The sequence below is a fragment of the Crotalus tigris genome, unplaced genomic scaffold, assembly GCF_016545835.1.
Source record: "Crotalus tigris isolate CLP2741 ecotype Arizona unplaced genomic scaffold, ASM1654583v1 scf7180000017683.1919423, whole genome shotgun sequence".
In the NCBI taxonomy this organism is placed as follows: domain Eukaryota; kingdom Metazoa; phylum Chordata; class Lepidosauria; order Squamata; family Viperidae; genus Crotalus; species Crotalus tigris.
Window position 1 is genome coordinate 1,342,402 of NW_024096563.1, and position 24,732 is coordinate 1,367,133.

Here is a 24,732-nt window from a genome sequence, read left to right on the forward strand (position 1 = left end):
GTAAGGACTCGATAGGTAGACAAAATGCCAAATCCAGTCTGAACATCTGGCTGACTGTGCGATGATCCATAATAATAATAAAGTTGGAAAGGACTTTGGAGGTCATCCAGTCCAACCCCCTGCTCAGGCAGGAAACCCTACACCATTTCAGACAAATGGCTGTCCAGTCTCTTCTTAAAAACTTCCGGTGTTGGAGCATTCACCGCTTCTGGAGGCAGGTTGTTCCACTGGTTAATTGTTCTAACTGTCAGGAAGTTTCTCCTTAGTTCCAGGTTGCTTCTCTCCTACATAAGTGAACCTGGGGGGGGATGGGCAGTCCACATCTCCAGTGCTATCCCCCCTCCCCTGGCAATTTTGGGGTCTTTGTCCCTTTGTCCTTATCTTGTCCTGAACCCTGCATTTTTCCAAAACAAAGATCTCTCCATCTCTGAAAAGCCATTCCTTTCTTCTTGCTATACGTCGTCCTCTATTTAATAAGCATTCATTTAGTTACAACAGCATTGAAAAAAGTGGCTTAGGACCCTTTTTCACAGGTACAAACTTTCCAGCATCCCCACGGTCATGGGATTGAAATTCAGGCCACTTGGCAATCAGCATGTATTTCCTAAGTCCCTCAGAGAGGCCTCTCGTAACTTGAAGCGGTCGTAAGTGGAGGACCACCTCTAAACCTTGTTAAGAAGGCTCTCAGTGCTTCAAACTAATCCCCCTAAGCCTAAAGGGCTATTTTTTGGTTTGACCCAGTAAGAGCCAGCCCAAGTGGTTATACAGAGAAATGTCTTTACGTTTGCTCGCAGCTAACTCCGTAAACCCCCCCCCCTTTACTTCCTGCTGCAGAGGAAATTAAACCATTTTACTTTCACACTTGGCTCTGCTAAGCAAGCCATCTTCCTCCTCTTTCACCACCCAGTAGGGGAATAACAAACGGTTTGGGGTCAACGGAGGAGCCAAAATTAGGAGGAGAGCAATCCACTCATAGTCTAAAGACCGAGTAGCTATGTTGTCCTTCTTCCTGCTATTCACCCTTACAGCAAAGTGATGCAACTTGCACGTGGCAGAGATGCAGCAAAGATGCAGCTCGAGCAGCACACCACTGAAAGCCGCACACTCAGCCCCACTCAGACGTGGAGGGGAGGAAAATTCTTCTGCTCTTGCACCAATTCTGAGCCTGTCACGCCATCCACTCTGCTCCTTTCCCGTGGGCACAAATGCAAAAGGTTTCCAGCACACATCCCCACACACCTGTTGCGCTGCCTCTGTAGTCCACAGGCACATCCAAGCCTGAAGGAATCCCTCCACTGCCATTCAAATCTCCCCTCTGCATTCTGGAGTGTATAACTCAACTTGTCCTTGTTGGAAGGAAGTGTCTCCTTTGCACCCAGAGATGGCGACAACGTTTGTGCTTCCACAATGGTGAAAGGCACGCTCTCAGCCATCAGCCCGGAGAGGTGGGGCAAGAGGAAGGGATAGCTCTGAGGTTTGGGGTGTGCTTTTCACTTTCAGTAACAAGTGGCCCGGCTCAGCTTCCTTAAACCATCCGACAAGCCGAGTTCTCTACAGAGCGGAGTGCGCACACAATACACAAACACAGCTGCTGACTTCAGCAGGGAGCCTCTTTCACACAGCTTCACCCTGCAGATCCAGCCCGGTCAGGATGACGCACCTGCAATTTAAAGATGCCTTCTGGGTAAGTGCCAACAGATTGCCTTCTGACTCCCAGAGGAGTAACTTTGCAAAGAGCTGGGCCCAATTCTTTGTATGGAGATTTTAGGGGATGTTATGGTTATTTCAGGGCAAATTGAACAGAGCTGGTTAAGCACCTCTAAACAACCACCCAAAAACTCCAATCACCAAGCTTAAAGAAAGGAAGATGGCACGAAGCTTCGAGAAATGGGTGGGTGTTTTTTTTTTTTAAATGCCAGTTATTGCTTTATTTCTCTAAGGCAAAAGCTGAGTGAACATCCCCCACAAAGTGGAGCTGACATTTTTGTTTGTTTGTTTGTTTGTTTTTACAATACCTCTGGAATTCTGCCTATAGTAAAATGCTAGGGCAGACCCAGGGGTTGAGCTACACCACGCGGCTGGTGGTTTATGCAAAATGCAAAGGTATGATGCAAATGTTGCCCCACACCCTGCGCGCTCGGGCCTCACCCCCGAAGGTTGCAAAACTTATGGGTGGCTTGCAAGGCTTAAGATAAGATCTCCAGAAGGAGTTTGAGGAAAGAGGTTTTTCTCCTAGGCTTCTTCTCCAGCTGTTGGCGGTGGGCACCATCTAATTTTTGGACCTTGGAGAGATCCTTGAAAATGTATTGATGAGTCTTTGCACCCAGCCAGTGGATTTTTGAAAAGGGAGTGGATCTACGCTTGGGCGTTGACCATACCTAGCAGCTTCCGCCAAGGCAAGATGCAAAGGAGATGGAGGAGGTGTGGATGCAGCAATGTTGAACCCTTAGTTTTGGATCTCGGGAACTTTCTGGTCCACCTCAATCTGCAAAGACGTCTCTTCACACTGGAGATTCCTTGGTTAACTGTTGTTTGTTGAGAGAGAATACCTTTGCTCCTCCATGTCTCCTTGTCTCCACTGGTTGAAGACAAGGCTGTAACCACCATTGTGAGTTTAGTTTAGGTGGAAGCAAGCTCAGAGATGGTTGTTGGCAGCGTCAGCCCGATGGAACTGGGTTATTGGGTGGCCTGCAGCTTTTTCAAAAATGGAGCACTCTAAAGGCAGAAGCAGATATCTGAGTAAGACTTTATGAATTGCTGATGGGCAGCTTTTCAGTTCATATTTTGCTGACTTGACTGTTTGACTAAAACTAGCTGGTAAGGTTTCAGCAGGAGGATCCTGATCCTTCTTATCCATATCTTCCACCCATCAGTTAGTCCTAGATAAAAATGGGGCAATGTTTTTTTTCTGGTTGATGGTCGATGTGAGTTCCGCCTGTTTTTGCTCACCTGTCTGTTCCATTTCTGCATCCATCAGCAGTTTTTAAATGTGCAAAAGGTGTGGTTTTATCCTTATCCCTTTGTACCACGTCCATCTTTCAGTGTGCCTTGGGTTCCTAAAAATGTGCAACAGGAGCAGGATGATTTGCATGTTTTTATGAGTATTGCAGGAAAGGTTTTCCATTTTTTTAAAAAATGACAGTTTTGTGATATGCCAAAATGGGGTACACGAACAATTACATTAGGCAATGTGTACTCAAAAACATGCAGAATTTTGTAAAAGCTATCTACATATACATGGATACAAGTGGACATGCATTCAATCCTACTGTCTTTATGCATGTTTGTTTTTAACCTCACTTTATTATTTTTATAAATAACGCACGGCGGCAAATATATGCAATACTCTTTCCTCCTCTGATACAAGCAAACACATACATGAAAACGAAGATAACATATACGTACATAACCAGTTTTACTGCAAATTAGGCTCCGTGGACAATTTATTACCGTAGATAAATTACATTAAACGTTTATATCAGTTGCCATTTTCTTTCACTTTCTTCCTTGTTTGATGCACGGCCTTTGAACATTTGTATTTTCTCTGATTTTTTTTTTTAAATTAATAAAAGATATTGTGATTAGTTTACAAGGCCTAATTTTTGTAGAATCTCTCTCTACATGTACTCTAAGCATATTTCTCAATACGTTTGTGTGTGTGTGTGAGTGTGTCTCAATCGAACTGATACAGAAATGAGAGGAAAAATAACTCAGGAAAATGTGATGGTGAGCCAAATCAGCCTATGCATTCATCCCTAGCTAAAACACACACCTTAGGTCTGGTTTGAGTGTTAAAAACATGCATTTGTAGGTGAATATTGCAACGTTCCGAGAATTGAAAAAAACAAACAAACAAAAAAAACGGAACGAGCACCAGGGCAGTCAAAGTTTGAGTGATGGGCACATTACCAACTTTTTGCAGAAGACCTGGGAGAAACTTCCATATTTTTTTCCTCACATTTTCCCCCAGGGACTTGGGGCCTCTTTTGACCCAAAACCTGTGCCGGGCTCTATTTTAAGGCTGGAGCGTTTCTAGCGTAGAACGGCAGGAAACGGTTCCACCGATGCTTGGCAGTTGCAGTTCGAGGCAGCCCTTGCGGGTTTGCTCGGAAGAGGCTGGGGTGGGGGGGGGGTCTCTCATAAGGAAGGCCTAGAGGAGGAGAGGAGGTGCTGCTGTTGAGAGGGTGGGAAGGGTTCGTGTGAGGCTGTGGGCAGAAGCATCCAATTCGAAGCATCGGTTGGGTCAGGAGGACTTAAGCCCAGAGAAGTGTTGCTGCCTTGGGGGGGGAGGAGTGGTGAATCTTGGTGGCTGGTGGGTTAGTCTTCCTGCCTGTCATCTCTCTCTCTCTCTCTCTCTCTCTCTCTCTCTCTCTCTCTCTCTCTCTCACCCTCTCCCACTCCCTCTCTCTCTCCCTCCCTCTCCCTTTCCCCCTCTCTCTCCCTCTCCCTCCCTCTCTCTCTTTCCCTCTCCCTCTCTCTCCCTCTCTCTCCCTCCCACTCCCTCTCTCTCCCTCTCTCTCTCTCTCCCTCCCTCTCCCTCTCCCCCTCTCTCTCCCTCTCTCCCTCTCCCACTCCCTCTCTCTCTCCCTCCCTCCCTCTCCCTCTCCCCCTCTCTCTCTATCTCCCTCTCCCTCTCTCTCCCTCTCCCTCTCCCCCCCCTCTCTCCCTCTCTCTCCCCCTCCCTCTCCCCCCCTCTCTCTTCTTACCTACTTGACGGTCTATCTCAATCTTTCTCAACCTTGAGAACTTTAAGTTCTATGAACTCCCAGAATTCCCCAGCCAGCCATTCTTAGGAGCTGAAGTTTACACATCTTAAAGTTCCATCCATCCATCCATCTATCCGTCTGTCTATCTATCCATCCAGCTATCTATCATCTTCTGCCATCTTCAATACTCTTTCATCTCCCTCCCTCCCTCCCTTTCCTTCCATCCATTTTCATCTATCATCTACCTATCAACTACCTACCATCTATCAACCTGCCTATCTCACTCTCTCTCTCATCTTCTGTTATCCTCTATCCTCTTCATCCATCCATCCATTCATCCATCTTCCCTCTATTCTCTCTCTTCTCATTTATTTTTCTCTACCCCGCTATCTATCAAACCATCTTTGGAAGCCCAAAGCCACAAGGAAGATGAATCTGAGTTGAGCTTGACTTCTGGGTATCTGCAGCACTATCACTCCACCAATATTAGTAAAGGGATACTCTGGGGGTATTAAAAATTACCCCAGGGCTCAGAGGTTATCTATCCTCTTGTGGCAGGAATCCCGGCCTCTGCTGACCACGTGCTTGGTCTCAAATGGAAATGAAGGAGAGGCTGTTAGGAGAGCAGTCTTCAAATCTCTTGGTGGCTGGAGATCTCAATATAGCAAAATATATGAAAAAATATATATGATAAAATATGAAACAGTAATACAAACCTACGTGCGCAGATCCACCAGATTCAAGATGATTCATTTCTCCCCGTTTCGATGCAAAAGGTCTTACAGAGAGTTTCCAGGGGGGTGGCTGGTAGGCACAGATGGCGGAGGGGGAGGCTGGTAAGAGCCCTGTGATTTTAAACCTATCAGCAGAGGACCCCAAATTTAGCCACTGACCTCTTGAAGGATGCTGAGAAAACCTCTTGGCCAGATTTCCTGCCAGATCCCCTAGAGATCACGTTGATCCAGAAGAATCTAGGTGAACAACGTGCCCGAATTAGATAGCTTTGCACGTTCCTGAATTCCCAAAGGTGACGATGACTCTTCCTCTGGAAAAAGGCTGTGTTAAACCCTTGACTTGATGCTGGTGAATCAACCAGCCAAAAGCAGCCTTGAAGACAGTCGGGCGAAGAAGTCACATTTGCCTGACCCACGTCTGAACGGCAAGTTCTCCAGCCTGGCTGGTGTGAGCATTGGCCGCACTCTCATGCAACCCTCCAAGTGGTGAAGGCTCCAGACTTTCTGCAGGCCAACGTAGGGATGGCAAACGCACCTGTAGGTTTTTGGGGGGGGAGGGGTTCTTCTTTTTGTGCTTCTTGGCAAAATCAGGCTGATCCTTGAATTTTTTTTTTGCCCATGGGGACCAGCGTTTCTCTTGGAATGGTGGCTAGAAAATGTTTGGCTGGGGAATTCTGGGAGTTGTAGTCCACCCAAGGTTGAGAAACGCTCCTCTGGAGCCACCATAGACCGAAATAGGTTGTATTAATGGAATCCTCTGGATCTTGGCTCCTGAGCTTGAATCAACTTGGAATTGAATGGATTGCTTGCACGGTTGATATTTTTAGATCAGGAGATGGCAGCTTGGTATTTGGGGAAATTAAGCTTGGGTGATCTTGGTTTGGAAGAAAACAGGAGGACACAGCCAGGGTCTTCTGACACTTGGCATGGATCAGAGGGTCTTCAAAGGCTGATTCTGCTCTTCTTGAACAGCGTCTGGAAATGCAGGAAAGAGAACGGGGTAGAAGGGTGAGAACTGATGGCTCTTCCAATGTTCGTTTTCCAGTGCAAAGAATTCACCCTCCACTCCGGATACGAAGCGCTCCTACAGCGTTTGCTGGATGGAAGGAAAATGTGCAAAGATGTGGAAGACTTGATCAAGCAAAGGTAAATAAAAAGGTGTAGGGAGGGAGAAGGGGAACAATGGGAGTTGGGAGTGGCATTAAGGCTTTGAAAGCCCCTTTGTGTTTTTGTTCATAAATCCCTAAACGGATCTTTGATCAGATTCTCCAGCTGGTTCTCCCTCCCTTGGTGAGATTTAAATTTTTAAGAATCCTCACCCATATGGACACTAATAGCAGCATATTTCCAATCGTCTCGGTATTGCAAGTAGTCCTTGATTTACGACAATAGGAACTAGAATTTCCGCTGCTCAGCAACGCAATTTTTAAGTGAGTCGTGCCTGATTTTTGACCATTCTTTTTTGCCATCCTTGTTAAGTAAAGCAGTCAATCACGCAGTCAGAAATTGTGTCCCCAATTGTGGTTGTAAGCCAAGGACTGCTAAAAGCTTGGATTTGAAGATGTTCATCAGACGCCTTTGGAGAAGTCTACATCGAAATGATCGCACATTCGGGGTGTGTGGGAAACAAATGAATCATCTCAGAGTCTAGAACAATCCAGGATTTGCCCCCTCACCAGAGCTATTTTAGAAGCCGTGAGTAAAGATTTCTGAGGCCTAATGGAAAGGCCACCTTCATCTTGGTGTTTAGTGGGCTGAAAATGTTGTGGAAAGAGAGGATGGAGGAGGAGGAGGAGGCATCTCAGAGAGATTTTAAGAGCTTTGGATCCAGCGGCTCCCTTGGATGAGAAGAACAATGCAGAAGACACTCTTTGCAAGCAGAAGATCACTTTGGATCCAGACCAAAGGATCTCTGCTTAGGAGATGAAGGTTGCGAATGAGTAGAGAAAAATATAATCTGTCTCTTTTCTTCCATCTCACACTCTTCAGTTCTCTGGAGATGATGATGATGATGATTAGATTTTTAGCCCACTATCGAAATCACAAACTTTGGAACTTCTTGAGAACTAGTCTAGTTGGATGAAGAAAAAATTCAATCTTCTAGGTGGCACCTATTTTCCTAGAAGAGAAATATCTTAGGTATTTGCTGAAGAAATATCTTCAGCAAATACCGAGACACAACTGTGGAGCTGTAATTTCCCTCAGACTTTCCTCTTAGGACAGATGGTGGGAAAGGCATTGAAGACCCTTCCCACTAGCAGCACAAAGTGGTTTCCCTGCCATCTTGTTTGTTTTTGAGACCTTACCTAGTCAACTCCCAAATCTATTCATTACACACCACTGGAAGGATGGAGTGCAGAAACAGACGGAAGCCCAGCATGATTTGAGTCGCAAATAAAGATGGGATTTTATTTAACAGGGCCCAGGCTGAAGAACGCTACGGAAAGGAGCTAGTCCAGATTGCTCGGAAAGCAGGAGGCCACACCGAAATCAAGTAAGTCCATTTTGGTGTCATGTAAAAACCAGTTATTCCTTTCTTTATATTAAAAGTCAACTTTCAGTTATTAATTGATGGCTAGGACTTGTATCTAGGGGTTGATATAGCGTTAAGAACCAGGATGGGCAATAGCTAGCGTGATTGACCTAGATCTTGGTACGATTCTTGGAGTGGCTTTCAGTTACAAGTCATGATGGTCATCATTTGAGGCACTTATGTGACAGGACCTGATTTGATGACTTTTTTTGTGGTGGTTGTTAAGTGAATACCACCCTTGTTACATGAATGAGGCAGTTATTAAACGAGTGGCAGAGTCATTAAGTGAAACAGTGTAATTCCTATGGACATTTTTGGCCCATGCTGGCTGGGGGATTTGGGGAGTTGAAGTCCACCTATCTCAAGGTTGTGAAGGTTGAGAAATAGTCATTTGTCTACTCCTGCTCTGGGCTGAAGGTTGGACCAGAAGACCTCCAACGTGTGTTCCAAGCCTACAATTCTATGACCCATCTATTATGCACAACATGGTGTCCATCTCCTCTAGGAGACCCCATCCTGGGTGTTGTGTGGAAACTACGGTGGCTGTAATAGGAGGAGACCGTCGAACCCTAGGCTTGGAAGGCACCTGGGAGGTCTTATGGCCCAACCTTCTGCCCAGCAGAGACTGTTTTTCTGCCTCTCGTGAAACTCCACAGGGTGAGGGCCAGTGTTGTCGGTTCAGTGTCCAGAGTCACTTTTTTTGAGATGGGCAGCTATAGAAATTGAAGGACCCAATAGGTCTCAAGAGGTGAATCCTCCCAAAATTTGGCTTGCATGGAAAGGACACACAAACTTCTCTCAACAGAAAGAATCTCGCCACCTCCTCCCCCCCCCCAAAAAGGGGTTAGTAGATGCAATTAGGGCTTTATTGCTTCAGGGTTTCTAATGCAGTCGAGGCGATGCGAATTCTGACTCATAATAACAGGAAAAATAGATCTGCTATTCTACTGTATGCACTTCCTGTGCCAATGTGCTTTATATAGAATCATACTTGCAAAAGGGGTGTGTGGAGGGGGGGGGTGATCCGTTTCCTATTCATTGCAAGATTCATCCCTGCAAGGACGGGATTTCAGTTTAGAGCCAGTAAATGACGGAGGGAGGTTTAAAACCAACCGTTAACCCCCCCCCCCAGGGTCTTCATTTGAGACTTTGCTACCATGAAAAGTATATTCAGGATGTTCCTTGAAAGCAAGCTTAGGGAGGACAGACAGTCCTCGGCTTATGACACAACTGGGGGATTGTATTTCCAAATCCTCTTGATATTACAAGTAGCCCTGGATTAGCGACCTGGGCCCAGAATTTCCACTGCTAAGCAAAGCAGGTGTTAGGTGAGTTGCTCCTGAATTTATGAGCATTTTGGCCACGGTCGTTAAGTGAAACACTGCAGTTTGTTAAGTGAATCCAGCTTCCCCCATTGACTTTGCTTGTCGGAAGCTGGCTAGGACTGTCACAAATGGGGATCACATGACCCCTGGACACTGCAGCCATGGTATATATATGCTGGTTGCCAAGCTCCCGAATTTTGATCATGTAACTATGGGGATGCTATAACAGTTGTTAAGTGTGAGAACCAGTCATAAGTGTGAGAGCTGGTCATACATTTCTTTTTTCAGCGCTGCTTTGCCTTGAACAGTCATTAAACAAATGGTTATAAGTCCACTGTCTGCATCAGGACCAAACTGATTGGGGCTGCAAAACTCCAGCTAACCACCAGATGGCAGAAGCACGAGAGTTTTTTTGTATTCTTTTAGCGCCTTCTAATGGTCATGTAGGGTTTTGCAAGTCAGATATGATAGAAGCAGACCATCTTCGCATTTCTAAGTGCTGGAACTTGGCTTCTTAAGAGTTGTTTTTAATGGTAGGTGTGGAATTTTTACTTTCCATCACACAGTGCACATTCTGTGGTGAACAGGGCTTCTTTTTCTTATATGGAGGTTTTCTTCCTCTTCTTTAAACTGATACTAAGGATTGTTCCAAAGCTTTTTCTTTGCAAATCGTTTCCTCTTTCCCGTAAGAGAATTGGGCTGCATTCTGGGTAGTGTTTGGCTTCGCCAATGCAAACAGCAAAATATTGCAGGGCTACAATCAGGCACGGTAAGGTTTCCTGAGAGTGAAAAAAGAATCAATAATTCAGTATTACACGAAGTAATTGAATTTTGGCAGTTGAAGCCCACATATCTTAAAATTGCCAAAGTTGAGAAACACTGGGATAGAATAAGGTGGTGATCAGGGACTAGTTTCAGGGACCTGTGATGGTGGTCCCACAATTTTTCTGTTTTGGTTTTACTGCTTTTTATTTCTTGTGTTTTTATTGTTTTATCTATATCTTATTTTTGGATTGTAGGCTGAGAGTTTGGTTTTAAGATGGGTGGCTATATATAATAATAATAATAACTTTATTACAGTCATAGACCAGCAATAGACATCACTGTTTACAATTTATTAAGACAAAAATAAAATAAAATAAAAATAGTACTGACATTAATAGTAAATAATAACATCCCTGTTAAGAAAATACATGTTCTCAAAATGTTAGGGTCACTCCCTAGTTTACGTGAGTAGATAGCCAATTACTGTAGTGTGTGAGTAAATATAATGTTCCAAACATTATTAGAGATATCTCCCAAAAATTGGCACAAGTTGACGGCTATAGATCTGTAACCAATTTTTTTCTTGTGGACATGGCCACAACACCGTATGTTGCCACTGCATGTGTGATAGAAGGGTTTGAGTCTTGGAGGAGAAAGCCTACATAAAAATTGTCTACCCTCCCTGGCAATCTCTCTAATAAGGGAAGAATATACCCTGTCCTATAAACTTGGTGTAACTCACAGTACAATTACCACATATACATACCCGTTCTGCTATTGGTGTTCTCTTATACCTGCCCTGGAGGAGTGCTGAGGGAAGAATGTTAAATCTGGCTGGGTGGCTATATATATGTTTCAATGAATGAATGAATGAATGAATGAATGAATGAATGAATGAATGAATGAGGAATCTGCTTCCCAAGGCACCAGATGAGGCTGTAGTCCTCTTGATTTTTTTTTCTTTTTAAAGACAATTCACAAAACTACCAATACCAATTCCTCTTTCGATTCGGAGCATTAAACGAGAAGTTATTAATGCTTCCTTGGCAACAAGTAACAAATAGTCCCAAGTTCACTGTAAATGGTGAGTTTAGCACCTCCAATTGTACACAAATTGACTTCCTATCTTTTACATAAGGTTAACATGTTGCCTGGCGTGCTTTTGGCTGCCTTTTGAAAAATGAGAAGAGCTTCACTTCTACTCTGGAAAAGTGGCTTGCAGAATGCAAAAGAGGCCTGCAGAATAAGAGATGGATGGAATTTCTTTTTGAACAAGAGGAACGATTGGCTTCTCCGCAGATGAATTCACCGGGGCAAATATTATGCAAAACTGCCCAGTTTTTGCATTTTTTTAGCTACGCGTTTCCTCTTTGAGGGAAGGGATTGCGTAAACCTTGAAGCAATATAAGGCTTGGGCAATATTTTAATGGGATCTGTCCCTTTCTTGCACCACAAAGCCCATCGTAGTCTGTTCCCAATTAGGGTGACGCCGAGAAGATGAAATTGGTTGTGATGTCAATCATGCAACCTCAGAGTTTTTGTGTTTGTGACTCCCTGTTGTGTGAAAAGGCACAAGGGACAGAACTGGCATTGCAGTGTTGAGATGCATTTTGCTTTTGGTCTCCCCTGCAAGGGCTTAGGTGTTTTTCAAAGTTTATGCTGTTCTGTGATGGGAATAATGATTTGATTTGATTTTTAAAAAAGTGCTTTAGTGACAAAATTGTTACTCAATTGTTACAAAGAAAAGGGGGTCAACCTATTCTCCAAAGGACCTGAAGGCAGAGCAAATGAATGGAAAATAATCAAGGCGAGAACCAACCTGGAACTAAGGAGAAATTTCCTGACAGCTAGAACAATTAATCAGTGGAACAACCTACCTCCAGAAGTTGTGAGTGCTCCAACACTGGAGGTTTTTAAGAAGAGACTGGATGTCCATTTGTCTGAAATGGTATAGGGCAGGGGTGTCAAACTGCTGGCCCATGGGCCGGACGTGTCACGCGGAAGCTGCACCTACCCCACTGCCAGCAATGGCAAAACAGTCCAGATACTTTGCGTGACGTCGCGAGTTTGACATGTCTGGTCTAGGGTCTCCTGCTTGAGCGGGGGGTTGGACTAGAAGACCTCCAAGGTCCCTTCCAACTCTGTTATCCTGTTACTTGTGATACAATATCTATAATCATTTGCTATGAAAGAGAAATAAATTTAAACCTTGAAGCCAAAATGCTAGAAAGCTCTCAGAGTTTTAGCTGTTAAGGGTTCAGATCTAAACTCAGGTTACTTCTAACAAAAGGCTATAAGTTGACTTGATGATGTATCATAGTACTGGACATACAAAAATGATTAGTGCTATAATTAATGAGAAAAAAAATTGCTTCTCGCTCTGGACTTATTTTCTCTTTAATGTTAATGTATTGTAGCTAGAGTTAAAGAAATCTTAATTCATCAGTCATATGACACCTGCAGGATGAATCCAGTGGTTACATGCAGAGTTAGTTGGAATGTGAATTTAATAAAAAGTTCAAAAGTTGCCACCAGAGGGCATTAAAGAAACACAAGAAAAGAAACTTAACTTATAATCATTTTCATCGGAAGAAAAAAAAATCGAATGGAAATAATGTCAGTTGATATGGATGGAAAAAGCACGTATGCAGCCCAAGGTTTAATCAAATCACAGCTTCAACCAGCACTGAATATGATAATAGGAAAGACATTCAATTGATTAATACTGTTGGGCGTGAAAGACCAGGTCCATAGGTGAAGGTCCAATTAAACTGATTTCATTGCTCAAAGCGCATGCTGCAGGGATCTTTTCAACTCAAGGTCAGAACCTGCTTGGAGTTTGATAAGGATCAGTGGATTCAAGGGGAGCTGGACTTAATTTGCTTGCAGCTACCTAGGGATTCTCAGCTGTTCTCTCTTTTAACTCTGCCCCCAGGTTCTTCTCCATTATATACTTAACCTTTCATTTGGACTAGTACAGTGGTTCTCAACCTTTTTAATGCCGTGACCCCCAACCGGTCGTAAGTTGAGGACTACTCAACTGGTCGTAAGTCGAGGACTACTCAACTGGTGCAGCACCGTTTGCAGAATGGGACTTTTGGCGGGCTCAGCAGGGCAGAGACAGCCTGGACAATTCCTATTGGCTTTTGAAAGCCAATAGAATTAGACTCTATTCAAGAGAGTCTATTCTATTGGCTTTCAAAAGCCAATAGAATAAAAGGGAGTAACACAGCTAAGGAAAAGGGGGGAAAAAATAGCGGACTGCGTTGTTTGGCGACCCCTGTGAAATGGTCGTTCGACCCCAAATGGGGTCCCGACCCACAGATGGAGAACCACTGGACTAGTAGAAGAAAGATTGAGAGCTTCTTTCAGATGTTTTTATTTTCACACTTCCCCTAAGTAATGGAGAAGTTTGATGTGGCCCAAAGATAGATAGATAGATAGATAGATAGATAGATAGATAGATAGATAGATAGATAGATAGGTAGATATAGATGGATGGATGGATGGATGGATGGACGGATGGACAGACAGACAGACAGACAGACCATATGCCTGTGGTGGTGGACATTTGAAGTCTGGCTTTGAATATTTTCTGGAAATGCTTTTCTGCATGGTGGGACTGTGGTCTTCTCCAGCCCTGGGTGTCTAGAACTGCTGACACATTCCCATGCTGTTCTTGGAGCTGTGATAGAGAACCTCAAGTTTGACTAAAGCCTTTGAACAGGAAGGAAATTGATGAGTTTTGTTCTTTCTCCTCAGCACTTTAAAGGCTTCGTTCGAAATCCTAAAACTACGTAAGTATATTGCCAAGTTCTATTTGGGATATTTCTGACTCCCTTTGGCAGCAAAAATAATCAAAGAATTTGCAAAGACAAACTCATACCTGTTTTTGCTCACAGCGTTTAGAAAAAGAGAATGTTATGCTTCCTACTCGTGCAGATTAAGTTTGAGTAAGGAGTGGCCGTTTTTACCACACATTCAGTTTGAACTGCAAAACTCAGGCTAGCCACTAGATGGTGGAAGAGTGAGAGTTTTCTGTACTCTTTTAACACCTCTAGTGGTTGAGTGGGTCTTAATGCTATCAATAATAAGGGGGACGCCCAGAATGAATAAGAGGAGAATGGACTTTGTTGAGTTGTATAAAAGGATATAAAGCCTCAGTGTTGTGGTAACCAGATTTTGGAGTCCACCCTCAGTTTTCCTGAACCTCTGAAGAAAGTGCAGGCTGTCAATTCCCAGAACCCCCTATACTGGTTGTAAGTAACTACAATGCAACCATTGAACCAAGTTCACTTAATTTAGGGTGTCTCAGGAGAGTCAACAGGATTAAAATGGGGGGGGGGAGGCTGTCCTTTTTTTCACACATATGATGTGCATAGTGTGCCTACAAAAATGGAGAGGGCTTCCATCAACCTGGATGCTCCTGGGTTTTGATGCTGTTGCCCCCACAGAAACCCCTTTAACCCAGGTAAGCCACGTTCCATATCAGGAGTCAAAATTTCAGCAAAGACCAACTTCATTCACAGAAATTGAAAGCGTGGGCAACTCTCATATCCAGCTGGCCCTCATGTTGAAAGATGAACTAAAAGCCTTAGAAGAATTCCGAGAAAGGCAGAAGGAACAACGGAAAAAGGTGAGGCAGAAGCTGCAAGGATCTGGCGGTGGAACAAGCCAACCCGATTTATTTTATTTATTGAACACATTTATGATGGCAGTTTGGTGCGGGCACGAAGGCTTTCAAGATCCATTTATCCTGCCTTATTTCAATAAAGAACATCCCTGGAACCTAAACGTCTTCCTTGAGAAGTGCCAAAAACGGCAGAACCCCCAGCCTTGAAAATCCCCCGTGGGAAAAGGCCTTTGATAAACAGCCAGGTTTCCAGCTCTGCTGGAAGGCAAAAATAACCATCTGGTCCATCTTTCTTGCAGTACGAGAGTACAATGGAACGAATACATAAGAACAAACTGTTAATGTTCAAGAAAACCATGGAGGTAAGGAACTTGCTCCTGGGAGGAGGAGACATTTATACAGGAAGTCCTTGACTTACGACCGTTAATTGTGCTGGGCAGAGCTGGCTGGGGAATTCTGGGAGTCAAAGTCCACAAGTCATAAATTTGCCAAAGCTGGAGCTTCCCTTTGTCTAACAGGTGGCATAGCAAAGGGACAAAGAATAAGGAATTAGGAGCTTCTGTTTCTGTTGTATGGTGACTAGATCTGAAGCCCTTTTGAGACGGTCCTTATAGTGGCGGATTTTTTATCGCTTACCTTTCGATAATCATTATATGCAGAGTCGAGACTTAATTTCCTATTTGTCTCCCTAAGGGCAGGGCTGGTGGGAGGAATGTCTAGAGAACCTCTGAATTACTTTCCAGAGCTGGTTTGTTTTTGTTGTTTTTTTTGACAAAAAAAAAAAAAAAGGTCTACTAGCCAGCCCATAGCATGCTGGTGGATTAGCAAGGCAAAAAGCACGTTCTTCTGACTTGTAAATGACTACAGAGGGAGGATACTTCTTTAAAGGAAATGTTCATTTTCTTTTCTCCACTGGGCACATTTTCCCGCATGCAGTCCAAGAAGGCCTACGAACAGAAATGTAAAGATGCTGATGAGGCTGAGCAGGCTTTTGAGAGGATAAGTGCTGTTGGAAACCAGAAACAGACAGAAAAGGTATCTCCAAGTTTTTCTCTCCTTTCTTTCTTTCTTTCTTTCTTTCTTTCTTTCTTTCTTTCTTTCTTTCTTTCTTTCCTTTCTTTTTCTTTTTTCCTTCCTTCCTTCCTTCCTTCCTTCCTTCCTTCCTTCCTTCCTTCCTTCCTTCCTTCCTTCCTTCCTTCCTTCCTTCCCTCCTTCCTTCCTTCCCTTCCCCCTCCCTCCCTTCCCCTACCAATGTTCCTTTTTTTCACCTTTCAGAGCCAGACTAAAGCAAAACAGTCCAGAGACTCTGCAAATGAAGCAGGTAACCTTTTAAGCACCTATGAAAAAGAGGATCTGCTATAAGAGAGACATGCCTTATGCATCTTGTGATGGCATTTGCCAGGCCCCTGTAAAGCTCCAGAAACTAAGTATTTGAATAAACCAAAAATGCAACTGCACTTCTCATTAAAAAACAGAGTAAAATAAAGGCTGACTTACAATTCAACATTCTGACTGATTGATTTTTGGAGGAATCTTCTCCAGATAAGCTTTTTTTTTTTAAATTCAGGATATTTTTAAATCAATGAACGGCAGAATAGGCTCATTTTATCAATGAACTGCCAAATCCTAACACTTCTTTGATTGCACTTCTTTGCTTCTCCTCATGCAGAAAAGGTGTATAAACAGAACATTGAGATACTAGACCAGGCAAGGACCACGTGGGAACAAGAACATGTTACCACTTGCGAGGTAAGAAGCCATTCAGTTCAGCAGATCTTCAATCAATGAGGAATTCATGAGTTTTCTGATTCAATGTTTTGACCTTGTTCATGGTGAGATTCTGCTGGAGATCTCTTTCCTCCCACCCATGGGTGGGCAATCAGGCACACTCAACATGGCTTCTCTCTAACACCCAAGGGATGACCAACTTGTTCAACCAAGTATCTCAGGGGCTGTCCCAAAGAAGAGGGAGTCAAGCTATTCTCCAAAGCACCTGAAGGCAGGACAAGAAGCAACGGATGGAAACTAATCGAGGAGAGAAGCAACCTGGAACCAAGGAGAAACTTCCTGACACTTAGAGCAATTAACTAGTGGAACAACCTGCTTCCAGAAGCAGAAATAAATGCTCCAACACTGGACGTTTTTAAGAAGAGACTAGACAGCCATTTGTCTGAAATGGTATAGGGTTTCCTGCCTGAGCAGGGGGTTGGACTAGATGACCTCCAAGGTCCCTTCCAACTTTATTATTATTGTTGTTGTTGTTTGTTGTTGTTGTTGTTTGTTATTGTTGTTATCATCATCATCATCATCATTATTATTAATAAAGTAGTTACATCCAAATTCTTTTCATTGATAGGGATCACCCATTATAGTAACTTGTTGTGTGCAGGATGGCCTTAATGCTGTGGTTCTTGAACTCCACAGAATAATATAGCAATACTTGACATCTGTTGGACACTGTGCAAATTACAAGCTTGGAGGTACCATTAAAAGCTAAAGAAGTACTAAGAGTGCCCAGAACTGAGAAATTCTGGAGATTCTCAGTCATCCAGGCCAGGGTTATCCCAAAGGTGCTTTTTCCACAAGCAACTGGACTCTGTTTTTCCATGACGATATTTTGCTTCTCATCCAAGAGGCTTCTTCAGTTCTGAATGAAGTGCCATCAGAACCACAGAAGCTTCTTGGATGAGAAGTGAAATGTCTTCAAGGAAAAACAGAGTCCAGCTACCTTTTGAAAAAAACATCTTCTGGCTTAGGGCAGTGCGTGATTCCAAGAACTGTGATTGGTGGAACATTTATTGATTTCGCTAGGCTTGTATATCGAAGCCATCATCAACCATCATCACTGTAGTTTATAACTTCAGCCTGTTGCACGAAGCTGGACAATTTTGGTCTACAAACTATGATTTTTGACTTAGCTCAGTGTATTGATCCAGATTTGTTTTAGTTCAGGGGTAGGCAACCTTGGCTTTTATGACTCGTGGACTTCAACTCCCAGAATTCCTGAGCCAGCGTGGGGGAACTATGGCCCCTTCATGACTCATGGACTTCAACTCCCAGAATTCCTGAGCCAGCATGGCTCAGCTTGGAAACCTCTCCCTTTCCCCTCAGCATGGCTGGCTCAGGAATTCTGGGAGTTGAAGTCCACGAGTCATAAAAGAGCCAAGGTTGCCTACCCCTGTTTTAGTGTGTCACATTTTGTGACAGGATCCATAACTGATCCTTACTTTTTTTCCCTCCTTATTTAACTAGGCTTTCCAGCTTCAGGAATGCGATCGGATCACTATCCTACGGAATTCTCTCTGGGTTCATTGCAATCAACTTTCCCTGCAGTGCGTGAAAGACGATGAGGTAAGAGAAAGACCAGTACAGAGTCCTCGACTTACGACAGTTCATTTAGTGACCACTCAAAAGCTACAACAGCACTGAAAAAAGTGACTTAGGACTGTTTTTCACACTTATGGCCGTTGCAGCATCCCCAGGGTCACGCGACTACAAAATCCAGCCACTTGGCAACTTGGTTCATATTTATGACGGTCGCAGTGTCCTGGGGTCACGTGATCCCCTTTTGCGACCTTCTAACAAGCAAAGTCAATGAGGGAGCCGGGTTCACTTAACAACTGTGTTACTAGCTGAAAAACGTTAATGACTCACTTAACAACTAGGGTGAGAAAGGTCGTAAAATGGGGCAAAAGTCATTTAACAGCTGTCTCACTTAGCAACATAAATTTTGCATTCAATTATGGTTACAAGAATACCTGTAGTTGTCCTTGAAATCAAGAGGAATTCTATTTCTTCCACCAAGGTGGTGCTGTGAGGTCCTTGGACTCTACAATTCTAAATGCAGCATTTTTTTTAAAATGTACTCATTCATATATATCAGTGGTTCTCAAGCTTTTTAATGCCGCGACCCCCCCAACCGGTCGTAAGTCGAGGATTACCCAACCGGTCATAAGTCGAGGACTTTCCCTGCCCGGGAGCGCCGCGCATGCGTGGTGCTGCCCCCTGCGCCAGCCGAGGCGCAGCTGGCAAGCGGCAGAGACGGCGCAGGCCGACCACTGGCTGGGCCACCAGCTGGCCCAGCCCAAGGGAGGTAAGGCACCCGCCGGGCCCCACGCGCGCCAGCAACCCTCCCTGCGCCCGCCGGCCTCCCACCTCTGGCCCTCTTTTACCTACATTTTTAGTAGTTGCTCAGCAGGGAGGGGTGGAAGCTTCTAGACAGCTCGCCTTCACTGCAGACAATTTGCAGCACCGTTTGCAGAATGGGACTTTTGGCGGGCTCAGCAGGGCAGAGACAACCTGGACAATTCCTATTGGCTTTTGAAAGCCAATAGAATTAGACTCTATTCAAGAGAGTCTATTCTATTGGCTTTCAAAAGCCAATAGAATAAAAGGGAGTAGCACAGCTAAGGGAAAGGGGGAAAAAAGTGGCGGACTGCGTTGTTTGGCGACCCCCGTGAAATTGTCGTTCGACCCCAAATGGGGTCCTGACCCACAGGTTGAGAACCACTGATATATATGAAGGACCTACAGCTACTAAGATGTGTACAAAAATCTAGAGAGTTATTTCCTTGCTTGTTATCTTGTCCTGGAAAAAATAAATGATACTGCAAATAAACTAGGAGAATTTGCTTTAAAAGCAGTAATCTAGAGCTCTCCTTTCAAATAAATTGGCTTTTTTCCTCCCCCCCTTTTCAAAGCTTTACGAAGAGGTTCGCGTAAGCCTGGAAAACTGCAACGTAGAGTCGGATATGAACAGCTTCGTTCAGAATAAGATGACGGGAACGGAACCACCAGGTCTCTCTGCCCAGAATTGCTGCTTTCTTGATTGTACCTCGAAAAAGAGAATGAAATCTGGGAAATGATAAACGGGTCTGGGGGAGGCTTTGGCTTGTAGAAGACCCCGTGCGTTCAGCCTCCCATAAGCTTGGGATGACTATCTTTGGCTGTGAATTTTGGGAAAGCTCCTGGAGGAGGACATCAAGGCTGGTAACCATCTTTTAGATCAGCGGTTCTCAACCTATGAGTCACGACCCCATTTGGGGTCGATCGACCATTTTTCGGGGGTCGCCAAAGAAGGCGATCCGCCATTTTCTCCCCTCAGGGGGCGGCGCCGTGCATGCGTGCCCCCGCACATGCGCACCACACATGGGGCCGCCGCCGCGCATGGGGGCACCACCGCGCATGTGCGCCGCCCCCACACATGCGCAGAACGTTTGTGTGACGGGGTCGCCGTCACACAAACGTTGAGAACCGCTGTTTTAGATGGTGATTACATGGGAAGATTTTAAAGAAATGGTTGAGCACAGGCTTAATACAAGGCTTATCGCTGCTTGGCTGGCACGAGATCTCTGGGGAGGGAAAGTCACTGATAGTGTTACCTAGTTGGGTCATGAAAGGTCTGCAAGAGAATCACCAAGCTCCAAGCAGAGCGTAGTCCTCCTCTTCCTCCTTCCTTCTCCCTCCCTTCTCCTTCGCTCCACGAACCCCACTCCCTCCTAGCACTGATGTTACCTAGTTGGGTCATGAAACGTCTGCAAGAGAATCACCCAGCTCAGAGAGCAGCATCGACGACCCCACAGTCACATTATCCTATCCTCCTTTTTCTGAAACAGTGGCCATTGGCTACGAGAATTATTACGAGAGAACCGGACCTGTGAAAAACTCCAACAGCCCCACAACCCAGAGTTGTGGAATGATGAAAAGGTAAATATCATTATTAGGGGTATTTTCCATTAATGGGTGGAACTTTGGCACTTTGTTCTACCATCTGAATTTTCCACCAGTTGTTAAAAGCTGCCTTGGAGTGGCTGTTTCCCTTTAATGAGAACCAAGAAAGATTTCCAACACATAAGCTAACTAGGGCAGCGGTTCTCAACCTATGGGTTGCGGCCCATTTGGGGTCGATCGGCCATTTCACGGGGGTCGCCAAGCAAGGCTGTCTGCCATTTTTTTCCCCTTTTCCGGTGGGTGCCTTACCTCCCTTGGGCTGGGCCAGCTGGTGGCCCAGCCGGTGGTCGACCTGCTCCGTCTCTGCTGCTTGCCAGCTACGCCTTGGCCGGCGCAGGGGGCGGCACCACACATGCACTGTGCTCCCGGACAGGGAAAGTCCTCGACTTACGACCAGTTGGGTAGTCCTCGACTTACGACTGGTTTAGTCCTCGACTTACAACCGGTTGGGGATCGCGGCATTAAAAAGGTTGAGAACCACTGAACTAGGGCAAGGTAAGGACATCTGTCCATTTCCTGAGATTTGCAACAAATAAAAGCTAAATTATGGAAGAAGAGTAGGGCAGGGCAAGGACATCCATCTGCTTCTTATGAGCCTTCGAAGGGGTGTTTGGCCAGCTGCTGTAGAGAACTCCCTGTTTGACCCAGCAGGGCCTCGAGAGATGCCTGAAAATTTATTTTTATTTAGTTATGGCTGCTATTCCTAGCCTGCTGTGGTCTAAAATAGCCCAAAGTGGCAGACAACAGCAATAAAGATTAAACTAGCCAAACAATGACAATGCACGTTCCAATAGCATTCACAAGCAGGGGGTTGAAAAAGAGGGTGGCAAAATCCCAGTTTTCTGTGTTGTGATGTACATTAAAAAAATAAAAAAAGGCAGGGCTTTGATCTCTGCTTATGGCTGCCAACTTGACTGTTGTGACTCCCTGGTGTGAAATGTTGTCCTGCAAAGCTTCACTCGTGGTTGGAAACCTCAAGAAAGGAAGCAGCAGTCACTGAAAAGCTCATGGTATAATATATTTCTTATTGATCCACAGGTTCTCCGACTTGCTGCACGGTAGCACCCGAAACGCTCCAGACAACATTATTTCCACAATCACCCCAACTGGTAGGGCGGCTTTTCCAGGGACAAATGCCGTAATTTCTGAAATCTGAGCATCCTTTTGTTAAATCAGGCTCTGCTATCAAGCCTTCCTAAGGGGTGGAGTGTTGGTGTGGGAACACCCAACAATTTGTTTCCTTGGTTCTCAAGTTGAGCTAATCTTAATATTCATCTCCCCAGGCCCCCCAGATCTCCGGAAACTTCATACAAACATCCTAATAATTGACCCATTTTTCAGGAAATGTAGTGTAGAAACGTCTGAAACTTATTAGGATGGAGACTGTAAACCTGATTTCGGGAAAAGGCAGACTGCACTTTGCCTGAACCAGGCCTGTAGCCTTCCAAATGTGCTTTTTCTTCTTTATTTAAATGTCCACTGTTGTTTTTTTTTTCAAAGCGGCAGCTGGTGAAATTTTTAGAAACAGAAATAGTTCATTTGTGTTAGGGAGGTACGATGTCATCACCCTGACAACAGACGGATTTTAGAAAGAGGTTGTAATATATTCTCTGGACTTGTGCAAGTCCAGCTGGAAAGGGCATACATTTTGGCACTTGGATAAAATATCTGACGACTCTGGAATGTGTAATTCACTTTTTAATTAATTTATTTTTTGGGCAGCTGAGAGGACGGACGGTGTCTACGCAGCCATTCACGTAGCCGAGGTGGTCAATGCGGCCCTGGACCAAGACTACAGAGCTCTCTATGACTACACAGCCCAGGTAAGCATCCAGATCTGGTTTAAGGGGCGTCCTCTAAGAAAAGAACATTGTTACTCCAGAGTAACTCTCAGGGATCATTACTCTAGGTTACTCTGAAGAGTAACCAAGTTACCTTTTACAGGTAGCTCCCGACTTACATTTCGTTTAGTGACCGTTCAAAGTTATAACGCAGGGCTCACCAACCTTGGCAACTTTACGACTTGTGGACTTCAGCTCCCAGAATTCCTCAGCCAGCCATGCTGGCTGAGGAATTCTGGGAGTTGAAGTCCACAAGTCGTAAAGTTGCCAAGGTTGGAGACCCCTGTTAGAACGGCACTGGAAAAGGTGACTTAGGATCATTTTTCACACTTATGACTGTTGCAGCATCCCCGTGGTCACGGGATCAAAATCCGGACACTTGGTAACTGGCATACGTTTATGGTCGCCGTGTCCCGGGGTCATGTGATCCCCTTTTGCAATCTTCAGACAAGCCAAGTCAATGGGGAAGCCAGATCCACTTAACAGCTTGTTACTTATTTAACAAGTGCAGCGATCCACTTAACAACTGTGGAAAGAAAGGGTCATAAAATGGGGCAAAACTAACTTAACTGTCTATGCCAGTGGTTCTCCACCTGTGGGTCGGGACCCCATTTGGGGTCGAATGACCATTTCACGGGGGTCACCAAACAACGCAGCCCGCCATTTTTTTCCCCCTTTTCCTTAGCTGTGCTACTCCCTTTTATTCTATTGGCTTTTGAAAGCCTATAGAATAGACTCTCTTGAATAGAGTCTAATTCTATTGGCTTTCAAAAGCCAATAGGAATTGTCCAGGCTGTCTCTGCTGAGCCCACCAAAAGTCCCATTCTGCAAACGGTGCTGCACCAGTTGAGTAGTCGACTTACGACCGGTTGAGTAGTCCTTGACTTACGACCGGTTCGGGGTCGTGGCATTAAAAAGGTTGAGAACCACTGGTCTATGCTCAGCAATGGAAATGTTGGGGTCAGTTTTGATCGTTAAGTGGAGGACTACCTGTATGCTTATTCCATTATTCCCCTTTCCGTCTTATCTGAGGACATTTCCCATTCCCCCCCCCCCCATTCCTCCTTTTCCAGAACGAGGATGAGCTGGACATGCAAGCAGGCGACGTCGTCACCATCATTGAAGCTGGGGAAGATGGCTGGTGGACCGTAGAACTGGACGGGCAGCAAGGATTCGTGCCCGGCTCCTACCTGGAGAAACTTTGACGGGAGGCATACTTCTGAGTGCTACATTTTTCATTTTTACCAGCTAGAAACCTCTTTTTACAAAATCAAGTTTTAGTCTTTGCAGATGGCAAAGAGCCAGAATTATGCTCTTTATTTTAATATAGACATCACTCTATCTTTTATTTTTTTTTTAAAGGACATTTATCAAAGAAACCACGGCATCCAAACTTGCGCCGTTTTCCCCTCACCCTAGAAATGTATGGTGCCAAAGGTTCTGTTTTTTCTTGCTAAATCCAGCTACCCATCTGCTCCAATCAACGTTTTGGCAGAACCTTCACCAGTTTCCTACAAGGCAACTTTTGCAAAACCGTCTTTGCCGTTCTCCACCGATGCTGGTGGAGATAGAAACACAGTGGACTTTATAATAAATTACTGAAAGTGCATTTCGTTTCTTTCTCGCGATGGGTGACTGTGGCACACTTACGGCGGCCATCCTTTCAACTAGCGTTGCAGTTTTTGACTCGGGGTGCAGCCGAGAGTGGGGAGATGGGTGGCTCTGCCCTAAATGCGACCATCTCAGATTCTCAGCTGTTCACTGAAAATGCAGCTGCAATTGTTCTAGTAATGCACACGGATGCCAACATTTGGACGCCAACATTTGAACTTTGAGCAGCTGAGAATCTGACCCCAAACCGTGAGAAGGGAGTTCAAAAAATAACCACAAGATCTCTCCCAGAGAGTCCTTTCCCCACATTAAATGTTGTCAGAACTTTTTATGCTGTTTCAATGAGAACACACCTGTGGGCAGAAATGATGGCAGGCGTTAATATTCAGTATGTTGAGATGTCGAGACTCTAGAAAGAGTGAAGAGAAGAACAAAGATGATCAGGGGACTGGAAGCTAAATCATATAAGTAACGGCTGCTGGAATTAGGTATGTCTAGTTTAACGAAGAGAAGGACGAGGGGGGACACGATAGCAGTGTTCCAATATCTCAGGGGCTGCCACAAAGAAGAGGCAGTCAAGCTATTTTCCAAGGCGCCTGAAGGCAGGACAACAAGCAACAGATGGAAACTAAGCAAAGAGAGAAGCAACCTAGAACTAAGGAGAAACTTCCTGACAGTGAGAACATTTAACCAGTGGAACAATCTGCCTCCAGAAGTGGTGAACGCTTCAACTCTGGAAGTTTTTAAGAAGAGACTGGACAGCCGTTTGTCTGAAAAGGTATAGGGTTTCCTGCAGTTGGACTAGATGACCTCCAAGGTCTCTTCCAACATTATTATCATAGCATTACATCTAT

At 44.7% G+C, this 24,732-nt stretch overlaps 1 protein-coding gene across 1 annotated transcript; it reads left to right on the forward strand.

Moving 5' to 3' along the window:
* The first annotated feature begins 1,651 nt into the window (after positions 1-1,651).
* PSTPIP1 (proline-serine-threonine phosphatase interacting protein 1) lies at positions 1,652-23,876 on the forward strand. The gene is made up of 15 exons (XM_039337617.1): positions 1,652-1,684; positions 6,486-6,586; positions 7,860-7,934; positions 13,826-13,860; positions 14,593-14,699; positions 14,996-15,058; positions 15,633-15,731; positions 15,972-16,017; positions 16,366-16,445; positions 17,949-18,047; positions 19,397-19,493; positions 20,312-20,402; positions 21,465-21,535; positions 22,149-22,249; positions 23,341-23,876. The coding sequence occupies exons 1-15, from the start codon at positions 1,652-1,654 to the stop codon at positions 23,470-23,472; spliced, it is 1,230 nt and encodes a 409-aa protein (XP_039193551.1). The 3' UTR covers positions 23,473-23,876.
* The last annotated feature ends 856 nt before the right edge of the window (positions 23,877-24,732 follow it).